Below are 16,348 nucleotides of genomic sequence, written 5' to 3'. Positions count from 1 at the left end.
TTTCAGGGACCGGACCAGCTTAAATTAGAAATAGTCGTTTTCCCGATTCATCATGTGAGGGAGAGTGGGGGCCGGTTAATTCGGAAAAAATAAAAAAAATGAAGTATTTTGAACTTACGAACGGGTGATGGGATGTTAATGAAATTTGATGTTTGGAAGGATATCGTGTCTCAGAGTTATTATTTTAAATCCCAACCAGATCCGGTGACATTGGGGGAGTTGGAGGGGCGAACCTAAAATCTTTGAAAACGATTAGAGTGGAGGGATCGGGATGAAATTTGGTGGGAAATTAAGCAGAAGTCGTAGATACGTGACTGACTAACCGGAATGGATCTGCTCTAATTTTGAGGTCTTTCAACTACACTGAACAAAATGGCTATCTCAATATGTTGATTAGATCTGTCTTGGAACTTGACGGGTGTGGAGGGGATTATTGCCCTCCAATCACTTTTGACCAATAAATAGGGCACTAGTCCTTTCAATTTTAATCGAATGAGCCCTTTTCGAAGTTTCTACGACATCAAATGGCATCTCAAAATCTCTATTCAGATGCATTCCGGGAAAATACGAGGTTTAGGGGTTGGTGGTTATCCACCCTGCGATCTCTCTGAATCTTAAAAAGGGCACTAGAACTTCTGATTGCCAATCCAACGAGCTCCCTACGATCACCCTTTTATATATACCTTACATGCCTGAGGACTGTGAGGGGGGGGGGTCATCCTCAAAGACATAATTTCTGATACTTTTAATTGCGTTGAACAAAATGCTTATCTCAAAATTTTGATTGGATGTGTTTGGGGAAATGGTGGGTGAAGGAGGGGGGTTCGTAGCCCTCCAATTACTTCCAACTATTAAAAAGGCAGTGACCCTTTCATTTTCCAATCGAATGAGCTGTTTTAGAAGTTCCTACGAAACCAAATGGCCATCTCAAAATTTCTATTACACGCATTTAGGGAAAACACGAGGTGTGGGGGAGGAGGAGAAGGTATCCACACTCTGATCATTTTGAATCTTGAAAATTGCACTAGAACTTTTGATTACGAATTCAATGATTCCTCTCTGAAATCTGTACGATCACCCTGTCTATATATACCTTATACGCACCCAGAGCAAAACTTATAACTCTTGCCCTAAGGGCTGTAGGGGGATCGCCAACCTCAAAGACATCATTTCCGCAACTTGCAATTACGTTAACAATATGGCTATCTCAAAATATTTATCGTATGTCTTTGTGAAAATGGTGGCCGTTGGAGGGGGGCTAATCATCCTCTAATCACATTTAGCTAATAAAATGGGCACTGCCTCTTTCAGTTTGCAATCGAATCACTTTGAATCACCCTCCGGTCACTTTGAACCTTAGAAAGGGGACCCCCTTCGAAGTTTAGACGATTACCCTCTCTATATGTACCTTATATGCCGCCAGGGCATAACTTACAACCCTTATCCTAAGGGCTGTAGGGGGCTGTCATCTTCAAAGATACAATTTCCGGAACTTACAACTACGTTAAACAAAATGGCTATCTCAAAATTTTAATTGGATATTATTGAGGAATTGGTGGGCGTGGGAGGGGGGTTAGTTGCCTTTCAATCACTTTTGACTATGAAAAAGAGCACTAGCCCTTTCAATTTCCAATTGAATGAGCTCTTTTCGAAGTTTCTACGATAACAAATGGCCATCTCAAATTTCTATCAAAATCATTTCGGGAAAATACGAGGTGTGGGTGGGGACATTCACCCTCTGATGGCTCTGAATCTTAAAAAGGGCACTAGAACATCTGATATTCAATCCAATGAGTCGATTCCAAAGTTTTTACAATCACCCTTTATATATATACCTTATATGCCCCAAGGCATAACTTACAACCCTTACCCTGAGGGCTAAACAAAATGGCTATCTCAAAATTTTGAGTCTGTGTGTTCGGGGAAATGGTGGACGTGGGAGCTGGGTGTTTTTTTTTTACCCTCCATTCACTTTTGACTATTAAAAAGGGCACCAGCCCTTTCAATTCCCATTTGAATGACAATTTTTCGAAGTTTTGACGACAATAAATGACCGTCTCAAAACTCCTATCAGATGCATTTCGGGAAAACACAAAAACCTCTGATTAGCAATCCATTGAGTCCCTTCCGAAGTTTATACAATCACTCTTTCTATTTAAATGTTATATGCCCCCAGGGCATAACTTACAACCCTTACCTTGAGGGCTGGGGGGGGGGGGGGGCTGGTCATCTACAAATGCATAATTTCAAGGCCTTTCAACTACGTTGAACAAAACGGCTATTCCAAGTTTTGATTGAATGTTTTTGATTAACCATTAAAAAGGGCACTAGCCGTTTCAATCTCCAATCGAATTAGTCCTTTTTGAAGTTTCTATGGCAAGTCCTTCGATACAAAGTGCCTTAGCCTAAGACCAAAAAAAATTAAAATAATACATTGTGCCCATATCGCTCTTTACTTAGGCAGCACTATTCCGCTGCCTATGATACTCAGCATGAAAATTATTCAATTCTGATTATTTTGTTGGTTGCGTTGTTGCAGATCTTCGAGTCTTAGTTGCATAAAGAGTTGTTTTCTAGAACTTAGGAAACTCACCAGATTTAGACATACATTCAGAGTTTAATTGGGGGAAGGGCTTTAAGTTAATTTGCGAATAAATCCATGTTTTCAAGCATACTATAAAAAAGGGATTTTACCATAAAATAGTAATTATAAGAAAAAAAGTACATAGTATGTGTTTACAGCTGCTGTTTTCTTGAAGCTGAATTGGTTGTTTTTACTATTTTGTTTTCAGTAAAGTGCAAGTTATTTTTTGGTTTTGAGAAGGCATGGGGTTTGTCACTCTTACTCAGGTTAATTTTTGCTCGTTTATAGTTTGACTCGGTAATTTATTGTAATTTCTTTCCGTTTTGGGTTTCATTTATTCATTGATGGTTAATTGTGGTAGTTTAGGCTTAGAAGATTATTTGACTTTATTTCTGCTCATTTTTGGTTTAACGGAGCTCTTTACTTTTCTTTGAAAAGCTTATTTTGTAGGAAGTTTTGTTTTATTTAATGCTATAACAAAGGATTTTGTCAAAAACAGTAATTCTAAGTTATAACCAGAACACGGTAAGTGTTTAGTTGATTTCTGACGCGTTTTTCTCTTCTTTTTATAGATTCGCAGCATGAAAATTATTGTGCCCTGGATACTTTGCTAGTTGCTTCGTATTCTCGTTCGCAGAAAGTGTTATCAAGTCTCTTAGCTGAACTTAGGCCTGAACTGACAATGCGACTATTCTCAGGTAAGTTATAATAATATCCTCAAGGGGTTAACATCAGCCTTTTAACAAATTAATTTATTTTATTTGGTGTTTCGTAGTTGTCTAAGTTTTTTGATCCGTCGATTTTTGCTAGTTGAGGAAATGCTTAGCTCGAACTGTAGAGGGGGGGGGGGGGGGTAGTGATTGTTTATTTTAATTGTAAGCGCAGAAAAATTATACGAGGTGTGTTTCTTATCCAATCAGAAACAGAGGTTAAACACGCTTTCCTTCTAAAGAAAACGCAGAAAAATTATACGAGCTGTGTCAGAAACAGAGACAGTCAGAAACAGACCATTCTTATCCAATCAGAAACAGAGGTTAAACACGCTTTCCTTCTAAAGAAAACGCAGAAAAATTATATGAGGTGCGTTTCTTATCCAATCAGAAACACGAGGTTAAACACGCTTTCCTTCTAAAGAAAACAAAAAATGCTTAAAGAATGCTGTGCATAATCTTAAGCGCACTGGCAAGGAATCAAAATAAGAAATATAACTGACAAGACCTGACAAAAAATCAATAGAAAAAGCAAATATTGAAAAACGGGCAAGATGTTTGATAACACGGTGGAAAACAAAGTACCAATAATAATAAGAATCTTAATATTATTAGTATATAGACAAGTTTTAATAATATCCTCAAGGAGCTAAAGAATGATCCGCCTTCTCAACGGGTTAGAGGATTTTCATGTAATTTATATTTTTTTATCCCTCAATTTGTGCTAATTTTGGAATTACTTACCTCAAAGTGTGTTTTGTGGCTAACTCTTTACGAGTCTATGGATAATCTTCAGTCTTTTGAACACATGGATAGTATTATACAATAGTTTGTATAGCATGGATAGTATGTACGAATCATACAATCGCTTCTAAATTTGACATCGTTGATGCGCCCTCGTGACTGAAACATTTATCTAATAATATATCTCTTAAAACTCAGCAAATGATTGGTGTTTTTGACCCTCTTTGGCCATTTTTTGAATTGAGGTAATTTATTTATGTTGTATGTTGTTATGCTGTTATGTTATTTATGTTGTTATGTTTTTTCCCTTTGTTTCTTTTTTTGTGTGTTTACTCCACAGTTTAATGTATTTTGTGGGTTATAAATAAATTATTATTATTATTATTATTATTAGAGCAGTGATTATTGTGTAAATTACTTTGTTTAATTGGCCTCTTGTGAGGAAATACCACTTCCTCATGTGAATAGAAAAACAAGAATCAGATCTACAAGAATAAGACTTGTCGATAGGATGGAGGAGTTTGACGTCATTTATGTAGTTTTATCCTATTTTAATTTTTGCTGATTTAGGTGTTATTTAGCTCTGAGTGCGTTTTGGAAATAACTCTGGATGAACTCAGAAGTACAACATGTAGTTTAGAAATAAACGTATTAGTTTTCTTTTAACATTAGAAACCACTTTACTGAAAATAATTAATCTTGTAATTGTTGCAGGATTTCTTCACGATATCATCACAAGGTGATCCTAGGACCACATAGATGGCTCTAGTTTTGGCATCTTGTTTTCTTAGACAGTGCAAAACTAAAAAATTCGAAAGAAGCAAAAAAAAATGTAATGTGAAAATTTCACCAATGTTTGCTGATAGGATATTTTTTCGATTTTTTTTTTAATAATCATTATGTTGAATAGTGTGTATCTTTATCAAGGTGGGAAGTCCTAAATGGTAATATCATAGAGTGTATAATATAAGCTCTCTGATATGGCTTTAATAAAATCACTAGTATTTTACTTGGTGGTTGTAGGAAACTACGATCTAGCAGTATTAAAGGAAACTAAAGGAAATATTGAAGGAAACTTAAATTAATAGGAAACTACGATCTAGCAGTAGGTAAAAATATGTCCTGACCTGAGCGGGAAGTGGGTATTAGAGTTCTATTTCAGAGAAGAGATAAGGTCATTTGAAACCTACAAAGTTATTTGAGGTTCGATCCATGGGGTCAGATCTTAATATTCAAATGATAAGGTTTTTAGGATTAAATATTAGGGGACGGAACTCCCCTCTTATACTCTTCTTTTGTGCAGATGTACCCTGCTGTAGATTTGTTGTCTTGATAGACTAGCATATGGTAAATTATTTCAGCACCATTTAACGCATGATTTGTTAGCTCCTAGTTTGGATAGAACGTCTTATTACGTATACTTAGGAGATTGACCCCCTTTTTCAAAACCAAAAAAGTACTTGCGTACTTTGATATTGATTCTTTTGGAAATGAATCCATTAAAAGTGGATGATGAAAATTAATTGAGAGCAGAAATAATACGAGGCTTTTTTCGAGGATTTCATAAATTTAGATAATGTGAAATATTTTTTTCTTAGGTAATTTTAAAATAGCTGACCACAATGAAAGAAATCAGTAAAGATATCTAGTGTGCTTAAAAAAAGCCATTTCTTTTTACCGTTTTGATTCTAATTTCTTTCTAAAAACAGATTTTTCGATTTCTTCTAAAAAATCGTTTTCTTCAAAGTCACAGAGATGTTTATTTTTGGTTCTCTTCAATGTTGTTTCCTGTATTTCCTCTTTTACTAGTGTCACTATTCCCCTTTCTCCAGAAAAATGTATACTGAATGAAGGAAAGCCAGATGTAAGATAAAAGAATTAGGGTTGGTTTATAATTAATATCGGAACTAGTTTCTATACATTGTTTGATTTTGAAAACAAAAATTTAATTTCATAAAGATTTGAGTAAGATGTTTTTAGAAAACGTTTTACTGTTAAAATGTTGTACGTTATAAAGTTATACGCATGTATATGCAGTGTCGAATGTTAAAGTACTTCTCTGTTGTTTCAGAAATATCGTACAGACTTCAAACCGCAAGATACAGCGCTCGTCAGCAACTCCTTGAATACCTATTGCCTTGGCTCTCTAACATCGAGCTGGTTGACCTTCACATACCAGCAAGCTCTGTGACAGACTCATTTCAGGCTGAGCAAGTTCCTAAAGGCTGTCGGGATCGTGAAGGCTGGGGATCTGTAGAGGCTACAGAAATGGTGCTTACCAATCTTTTGTATATTACTGCAAAGTTTGGAGACGAACATCCTCAAGAAATTGAAAAGTTATGGGCGGCAATCTGTTCTTCTTTCCCTGTCAATCTCAAAGTTATTTTGAAATATATTTACACTATGGCAAGCCTTTCGCCTCAAGAACTTTTACCTTATGTAAGTCCTTATTTAACTGTTGAAAACTGTATTTTTTCTTTCTTCGTATTTTGTCATTTTGATTGGCAACATATAGTAACGTTGTGTCAGCTATTTTTAGAACGTAAAATATAGTAACAAATATTTGGACACCTGATGGCAAGGTAAGTCGCTTCTTAGGTAAAAAAACAAGATAGGCACAACCAAAAAGGAATGGTTCAATAGTTTACTAGTGAAACACTAGTTGTTTTGTTCACTAGTTAAGGACGCTTGTAGGCTTTTAAGAAGTACCAGTGCTGAGCCGGAAACCTTATGGGTCGAAACGCTTTCAAACCAAATGTTAGTAGCCTATCTCGTTCCAATGATATGTCACTCATCGTACATTTCTTTGCTTGCCTCGTCTCCATCATCCGAAATATTTGACAAAAAGGAAAATAATTTTTTAAGGGTTAGGGAATACGGTAAAAACAAAATATGATGAAGAATATGTTCATATTTACTTTTAGGAGCTTCTTGCTCACCCCACGTACTAACAAGGTAAAATAAAGGTAAAGAGCATTGGACTGCAAAGTCCCTAACGGCTGTGTTAATCTCCGTTTCACGGCCCATCTGCCAAGAAGTGCGAGGCCAGCCATCCTGTGTTTTCGCACACCCTTCCTGTTTATCTTTCCCAGATTTCTCCAGTTACTCATTTAGAGCTGGGTCGACTCTGGTTGAGCTTACTGAGTCACCCCACTAACCCCCGTCATAAACCAAATTACCAGCGACACCAGGACTCGAACTCCTGTCTTCACGGACAAAGAATTTCAAGTCAAGTGTGCTAACCACTCGGCTAAGACGGCCTTTTACTTGCAAGACAATATAATTGTTAAAACTTTCTTCTTTGCAAAAAATTTCAACGAATATGTATTGTAAAAACTCTTTAAACTAATTTTAAAACTGACCGGTAGATTATCATGCCTATGGGCAATCTACTTCTTACCAAATTGGTGTAATTCGAGCATACGTTGCAGTTCGATTTGAAATGGATATAAATTCAAATTTGACTGTACCAAGATCGAGCAATATCAAGAAGCTATCTGGAACTAAAGATGCTTTCAACGCAGATAGTTTACATGATTGTGGGTTTGGGATGATAATTGATGTCGATAATAATTGGTGACTCGATGATATTTTCTCCTCGATATTTTCTTTTCAGTTTTTCGACTTGACGTAATGTTGACTTTTAATTGTACTTTCTAAGTCTGGGGGTAAATAGCCGTATAGGTAATATTTTGAATTCTTCTTTATAAGTTAATAGTTACTATTATTTTCAAGTTACTTAAAACGAATTGACTGTAATAACTGTATATTGCACCTAATAGGAGCAGTCACACGCCCAATCTATCAGCTTATTTTGAATTTCAGAAAAATAAATGTTGCTACAGGTAATTTTAGGGTGTCAATTAAAAAAAAAATATCTTAAAATGAATGAATGTTCCGTTGCAGAAAAATAAACAACCCTTTCTTCTTTTTTTCCTTCCAAAGCTTGGTGGTTTAAACCAAAAGTGTACTATCTGTGGTTATCCTTTCCTGTCAACTGTGCTTCCCACTCGCGAGAATATCAACAAATACCTACTCAACCACTTGCTATATGAAACCCTTTAGATTTAATTTCGGGGTTATGGGTAGTGGCTGTAGAAAAGAGGGTTGGAAAGTTCTGAAAAAAGAGGAAAATAAAATAAAACGGCGAGGGTAGAATACAACTCTTCTGACACTTCTAAGCAGGATGTTTGGCCGGGTTACCTCGATTATGGAAATCATCGTTCTAAGAGTTTTACAGCGATAACTCACGTGTTAATTTTAGGGTTTGGGAGGTGTCTAGAGGTACTCAATATAACTCATTTAAATATTGAGCATTAATACATTACGTTCATGCTTAAACTCTAAATTTTACCTTTGAAACTGTAGATTAGGCATGTGTTCGTTATCCATTTTTTTTACTTACTACAAACATTGTATACTATATATATAGCATTCACAGTAACACACACACACACACACACACTATATATATATATATATATATATATATATATATATATATATATATATATATATATATAAATGTAAATAAATATAAAATCGGATCGCAATTTTGTCTTTGCCACTTCTATCTGATACCCCTGTCAATATCCTTTAGCTTCTTTAATACTCAGTTCTGATAAGTGACCTACCCCAACAATCTCTCCTATTTCATAGAGTTGTTCAGAGCTACACTGATAGGGTCTTCTGTCTTTTTTTTTTCTTGCTGATTAATTCCGAACAATTTAGGGTTTTCGAACTATCGGAAGATACTAGTTAAAATTAGAACAATCTGTTTCCTTATTAAATTTTTTTTTAGGTTAAACGTGTTTGTGTATACATTGGGAGAGCAAACCCTGAACGCTTGTTGGATGAGTTAATGAACGAGCTACAGGCGGTGGAGTCGATCAACTACACAATTGAGCGCACTAGCACCCCACCCTATTACAGGATCACAAGTAATAGGTACTCCTTTTAGTATTTTTATTCATCAAAATGTCATTCATTATGTCCAATTGTAAACAGTACTAATTCACCGATTTTGTGTATAGGAATGGCGTTTAAAGTTTTCAAGCCTATATTGGAACTTATCACCCCCAGGTAGACTCCTAAAAAGTAGGTGGCTTGGCTAGGGTATGCATCTTGTAGTTATTTTTAGAATCAAATACGCCGCTTAATATATATCATTAAGTAAGGAAGAAATTAAGAAAGGGAAGAGAAGAAAAGAAAGAAAGAGAAAAATTCTGTTCTTACCCAGCTCCTGGTTGCAACAGCCTTTTCTACCAACAGTTCATTCCAATTACCAACTCACCCAAAACGCGTGTTACCTCTGTTCCTGCTTCCGTCGAAAAAGAGGAAATTCAATGGAGTACTTGAGAGCAAATCCATTTCAATCTAACTACTCTTCAGAAACAGGATGTTAAAGTCTTAGATCTTTACTGCTTGATTTTTTGGTAAAAAATAAAAATAAACTGAGTTACTATATTTTCTTTCTGTTCTTTCGTTTTTTCTTCTTTTCTTCTCTTCTTTACTCTTATCATTTTTCTCTTTTTCATTCTTAGAGTATAGAAATTGGCTACAAGTGTTTTTTTTTTAATTTATTTTAGGGGCTATTGTACCTTGAAACAAATCAGTTCTTCGGGAGGGGGATATTTCTTAATAAACCACATTTCTTAATTGTTTATAACCTAATTTACAGTTATTTATTGCCGTCAAATGGCTAATTCATACCAAGCTGAGAAAAATATATGTTTGTATCCATGCAATTAATGAAATTAAAAAGAAAAAACAGCATTTCCCCCAACCCGTGTTTTTTGAAAGATGAAGTCAGGTCAAACGACTGCTTGACATTTTCAATAGTAAGGGAATCCGAAATAGTATATTCGTTTATTGTTCAAACGATTGTTTGAAATTTACAATAATACTGGAATTTGAATCTATATATTATTATGTTCTGCCATTCATCATGTTGTAAATAAAGCTAGTGATAAATTATGAAGTTTCTACGTCTGAAGAAACCAAGGGCCTCTTATTAGCATTATATACAATGAAAATAGAAATAAATGATTCAGCGACCTTGCTAGGTTATCAAACCTGATATACAAGAAGAATGAACAAAAAAGCTGTATACATCGTAAAACCGTATATAACTATCAACATAAGATACACAAACTCAGACCGGGCATAGTTGCCCGCAAAAAAATCTGGTAAATTTTAGGTTAGTCTTCGACGAATGTTGAAGTTAAGTTCATTTGCAAGTTGAAAGTTTATCGATAAAAACCATATCGACAGTATCGTAACAATAGATTCTAGTTGCAAGTGTAAACAAACTTGAGCTTTGAAGGTGAGGTGGACTGAAAGATCAATTATATTAGTGAATAGATTTAAAATAACAAAGAAATGTGTAGTTTTTGGTCAACAATTTTCGAATTCCCTGGGTGAGGGGGGGGGCTCTTTTATGACCCTGTTTTTTGTTTTTATGCCAAGCCAATCGGGACGTTGCTATTGCAGGGATCGGTGCTGCGTCTCTGCCTTGATACATAAATTCACGTTTCGTAACTGGTGTTATATAGATAGATTGATGTTTATTAATAAACTAACAAACATAATAATAAAAGAATAAGTTATTTAATGAATTATAGTATCAGAATGAGAGTTTCAGTGGAAGATTTTGAAAAAGCTGTTTGGCGTTACTTACTGTCATTTCAGTTGGGGAGGGGGAGACGGACATAGATGTTTTGTTTTGTGGTCAATAAGGTTTTTTTTTTAATTCAAACCCGAATTATGTTCCCTGTCAAAGCTGACAACGATTGACCTTCTTCCACAAAGATGAAGATCTGACCTTCTTTTTTCTTCTTCCTTTAAACTTCTTGACTGTTTTGTTAACTGGACATACATTTTGTTAGAGGGGGGGGGGAGCAAATAGTTGTTTTGCAGCAACTAATGTAAGATTATTTTTCTAATTTGCCTATGAATAACTTTCGATGATTTTAGTTTTTTCTTCTTTTATGAAAGATCTCCCTTAACTTTGGGAATATGCCACATGGAAATTCTATTTGCTATGTCACGGTAAGTAATAAATCACATGAGAAGTGTGACTGATTTACTGGCTTAGATGCTATTATAAATATGAATTTTTTGGTTATGACGATCAACCAAGCGAAGAATGAATGAAACATAGTATAATTTGATTCTTAGATCTGGATATTATTGTAGGTCAGATATTTCAAGCCTTGTCAATATGTGTCTATAACCTAGGCTAGCTACAGGATACCGATTAAGGAAAAAGTTGTTACTAGAATCGTTAAATTTTGAAACATTTTCACTTAAAACTCATAGTTAATAGATAAACTAGTTGTTTAAACTAGTCGTGTGTCATTAAACAAAGAACTTTTCATAAGAGGCAACACTATTTTAGCAGATTCCCTTTTCCTTGTTGTATCAACAAACAATTCTATCCGAATTGCATTTCCAACAGAGCTGTATCAAACACCTTGGAGCTCGTGACCTTATGTTTTTCTGTTCCAACTGACGAATTCTGTTTACTTAATATTGTTTAGTAATCTGTTGGTAAATATATTACAGTTTATATAATTGACTTACCAATAAAGTGAACATACCACTCGATGCCACTTTTTGTGCTTTTTACGAATATAATAATCGCTTCTATCGCAAATTCAAATTTAAACATTTTTTGAGTTCTTAAAAATGATAAATTCTCAATTAAAGTATGAGTTATCGGTCGTTTTCAACAAAATAATACTACGTTTTCTCAGCGCTGTTTTGTCGGTCGAAAATGAACTGTGATATATTTACCCAAAATAATAATACATTTTCTCAGTGTCAAAATTATTTGTAGTTAGTTTAGGTCATTATTGGTAAGTCAATTATATGAATTGTGATATAAATACCAATCTGTTTACGAATTACTGTTTACTAATTAGTAAACAGCATTGTCCTTTTTGGCCAGTCGTCTAGGGCTAAACGGAAAGCATGTTGTCCACGGTTGGAGTGGGAGGGTGTTGTAAAGAAAGATTTAAGGGAAATAGAAACTGTTTTAGTTGTTTTAGTTCAGTCAAAACATTTAATATTTAAACGAAATTCACTTTTCCAAATAGTTGTTTAGCTCATTAAGCATTTCCATCGAAAAATTTTAAAAACGTCAAAAAATGTATTTTGATTTTTCATCTACTGAAAGCGCTTCACAGTTTACTTAGCTTCTTACTAATGTATAATGTAACATTTACTTGGCTTTTCAGAAGCAATTTAAATTCCTACTACAAGTGAATGTTGACTGGCGAATATGCAGTTGTTTTTTTATGGGGGAGGGTAAGAACCTGTTAAAAATCTGCTTATCCTACTATTCACACAGAGCACGGATTTGTGGAAAACCACTGCGAGTTGCGTTTGTCGGAAGAACGCATGTGTCTCTAGCCACTTATCCCTGCGGTTCTCCACAAGACGCTTGCGTTGAAAAAATCAAACGCATGCGGATCCTGGAAGAAAAGAACATGGAGGCAGTTGAAAGGCAGATATTAAGCATAAAAGATCCTATTTAATTCAGAAGGCTTGGGAGGAAATCTCGAGAGAGACGAATTTGTCTGATAGGCTGTTGTGAACAGTATACTGGACTGTTTTGGTATCAAGCTATCCACCAAAGTGTGACCAAAGCTCACAATCCACTAAAAGGAATGGGGGAGATGTTTGTTTTACTATTCTGTGTTCCCACCCTTTTTTGACAAATGTAAATGTTGTTTTGGTAATTTTACTCTAATAGCGCAGCGTAGGCTATGTAGATCTACACTGTGAATTGTATCTGGGCCGAAGTCACGGGGAAGATGCAATATCCTATGTCTGGGATCATGAAGGGTAAACTTTTTTGAAAAATTGAATATATTGACTCAGATGCAGAATAAGTGACCAACTGCAAAGGTCCTGGTAAATTTGGAATATAGGACCATAATGAGACAGCTAAGAAATATAACTTTTGTTGTGAACAGAGTCTGCGGTTTCACCGCGGCGGCGATGATGTGCAGAAAACGCACCGCATTACATTTTTTGCAACGCACATGTAAAATGTGAACAGTTGGTATTATGTGGAAACATAAGAAATCAGTCGAGACATCTAAAAAGCGCATAATCGTATAGCTACGTGGTTGGCCCCAATGCCCTCTTTCTCGTATGTATGCTCTTGAACGGTGATTACTCGATACGTCAATGAATAACGATTGTAATTCCTTAAAGAAATGGATAGTATTTCCTAGAAATGTGAGTCCCTTTCCTCTAGAAAGGAAAAGTTGTTATAACTCACCAAGGAATATATAGTGATTTTACCATGCAATTATGTGTTTCTATAGCTGCCAATATTAGAGTTATAATGACTGGTATAGGAAGAATAATGATAAAATATTTGAAATATAATAGGCCTTAGCCAAAAACTATATAAAGGAAATTGTTTGATAAAGAAATAATTAAATTTTTCTAAAGATTGCGGTTAAGAATTCTAAAATTTGTTCATACAGGAAACCTTCCAATGGCTGGGACAATAACACTGGGGGAGTGACTACGTCTGGTAATAACGCAGAATCTGCGGAAGTATTTCGTGTTGAATCCGCTGTTTCAGTTGAGAAAGGCACAATTCACACAAAAAGAAGAAGTGCAGAAGATCCTGGAAAGGAAAGGTAACAAACAATTAAATTAATTATATATATATATATATATATATATATATATATATATATTTATAAATAAATAAAAATAAGTTGTCTGTGTGTGTGTCGATTGACGTCATGTTCGTGTGTCGGCTGACGTCATGTTTGTCGACTGACGAGATTAAAGACCGGGACATCGGGACACAAATGACGACCGGGACACCGGGACATAGGGAATATAAATGACGACCGGGACACTCAAAGAGAAAGCGACCGGGACACAAGGAATGTTCGATTAGCAATCACCATCAACAAAGCACCGGGACACAGGGAATATAAATGACGACCAGGACACTCAAAGAGAAATTACAGACTGGGACACCGGGACACAAATGACGACCGGGACACAGGGAAACAACAGCAACAACGGGGATGCCGGGGGGCACAGGGGGATATATAAATGACGACGGGGACACAGGGAATGTTCGATTAGCAATCACCATCAACAAAGCTCAAGGGCAAGCATTAGAATAATGAGGTATAGATCTGAATACAGATTGTTTTACCCATGGAAAATTATATGTTGCATGTTCAAGATTCGGTAAACCTGACAATCTTTTTATATGCACAGACAATGGGACAGCCAAGAATGTTGTATATTCGCAAGTTTTACGTAGTTAAAATATATATATCTATATATATAAAAATAAGTTGTCTGTGTGTGGATCTGTGGATGGATCAGGTGACGTCACCTGAAAAAACTGGATCAGGTGACAAAACTGAAAACTGAAAAAACTAAAAAAAGGCAAAAACTACAAAAAAAACTAAAAACTAATAAAAAAAATAAAAAAGCTAAAAAACTAAAAAAACTAAAAAAAGGCAAAAACTACAAAAAAACTAAAAACTAATAAAAAAGCTAAAAAACTAAAAAAACTAAAAAAAGGCAAAAACTACAAAAAAAACTAAAAACTAATAAAAAAAATAAAAAAGCTAAAAAACTAAAAAAACTAAAAAAACTAAAAAAGGTAAAAAACTAAAAACTAAAAAAAAACTAAAAAAAAGGAAAAAACTGAAAAATAAGCTAAAATAAAGGTAAAAACCAATAAAAAACTAAAAAAAAAACTGAAAAAACTAAAAAAAGGCAAAAACTACAAAAAAAACTAAAAACTAATAAAAAAAGTAAAAAAGCTAAAAAACTAAAAAAACTAAAAAAACTAAAAAAAGGTAAAAAACTAAAAAAAATAAAAAATAAAAAAAACTAAAAAAAGGAAAAAACTGAAAAATAAGCTAAAATAAAGGTAAAAACCAATAAAAAACTAAAAAGAAAAAAAGGAAAAAACTAAAAAAAATTTTCATCTAAAAAACTAAAAAAGGTAAAAACTAAAAGAACTAAAAAAGAAAAAAATAAATGACGACACTCAAAGAGAAAGCGACCAGGACAAAAGGAATGTTCGATTAGCAATCAACAAAGCACCGGGACACAGGGAGTATAAATGACGGCCAGGACATAAGTAAAAAAAAAACTAACAAAACTAAAAAGAAGGTAAAAACTACAAAAAAACTAAAAAGAAAAAAAACTAAAAAAAGGCAAAAACTACAAAAAAAACTAAAAACTAATAAAAAAGCTAAAAAACTTAAAAAACTAAAAAAGGCAAAAACTACAAAAAAAAACTAAAAACTAATAAAAAAAATAAAAAAGCTAAAAAACTAAAAAAAACTAAAAAAAGGTAAAAAACTAAAAAAAACTAAAAACTAAAAAAAGGAAAAAACTGAAAAATAAGCTAAAATAAAGGTAAAAACCAATAAAAAACTAAAAAAAAAACTGAAAAAACTAAAAAAAGTAAAAAACTAAAAAAACTAAAAAAAGGTAAAAAACTAAAAAAAAATAAAAAATAAAAAAAAACTAAAAAAAAAAGGAAAAAACTGAAAAATAAGCTAAAATAAAGGTAAAAACCAATAAAAAAACTAAAAAGAAAAAAAGGAAAAAACTAAAAAAAATTTTCATCTAAAAAACTAAAAAAAACTAAAAAAGGTAAAAACTAAAAGAACTAAAAAAGAAAAAAATAAATGACGACACTCAAAGAGAAAGCGACCAGGACAAAAGGAATGTTCGATTAGCAATCAACAAAGCACCGGGACACAGGGAGTATAAATGACGACCAGGACATAAGTAAAAAAAAAAACTAACAAAACTAAAAAGAAGGTAAAAACTACAAAAAAAAGAAAAAAAAAACTAAAAACTAATAAAAAAACTAAAAAATCTAAAAATCTAAATAAACTAAAAAAGAAAAAAAAGGAAAAAAATAAAGGAGAAAAACAAAACTAAAAAACGAATGTATATACAGACCGGGACACCGGGATACAAATGACGACCGGGACACAGGGAATATAAATGACGACCGGGACACAGGGACACAACTACAACGGGGACACCGGGGGAAACAGGGGGATATAAATGACGACCGGGACACCGGGACAGGGAATGGTCGATTAGCAATCACCATCAACAAAGCTCAAGGGCAATCATTAGAATCATGAGGTATAGATCTGAATACAGATTGTTTTCCCATGGACCATTATATGTTGCATGTTCAAGAGTCGGTAAACCTGACAATCTATTTATATGCAAAGACAATGGGACAGCAAAGAATGTTGTATATTCGCAAGTTTTACGTAGT

At 34.1% G+C, this 16,348-nt stretch overlaps 1 protein-coding gene across 1 annotated transcript in view; it reads left to right on the top strand.

The window, feature by feature from the left end:
• LOC136036795 (protein furry-like) overlaps positions 1 to 16,348 on the top strand; it is a gene marked incomplete in the record, with an annotated part of 187,120 nt that overhangs the window by 95,271 nt on the left and 75,501 nt on the right. Inside the window, 4 exon segments of the mRNA XM_065719126.1 lie at positions 3,157 to 3,282; positions 6,110 to 6,477; positions 8,840 to 8,985; positions 13,542 to 13,700. Of these exon segments, the coding sequence (XP_065575198.1) occupies positions 3,157 to 3,282; positions 6,110 to 6,477; positions 8,840 to 8,985; positions 13,542 to 13,700 (799 nt within the window).

Source organism: Artemia franciscana, chromosome 16 (genome assembly GCF_032884065.1).
Source record: "Artemia franciscana chromosome 16, ASM3288406v1, whole genome shotgun sequence".
Classification (NCBI taxonomy): Eukaryota; Metazoa; Arthropoda; class Branchiopoda; order Anostraca; family Artemiidae; genus Artemia; species Artemia franciscana.
This window is presented reverse-complemented; position numbering and strand designations above follow the sequence as displayed.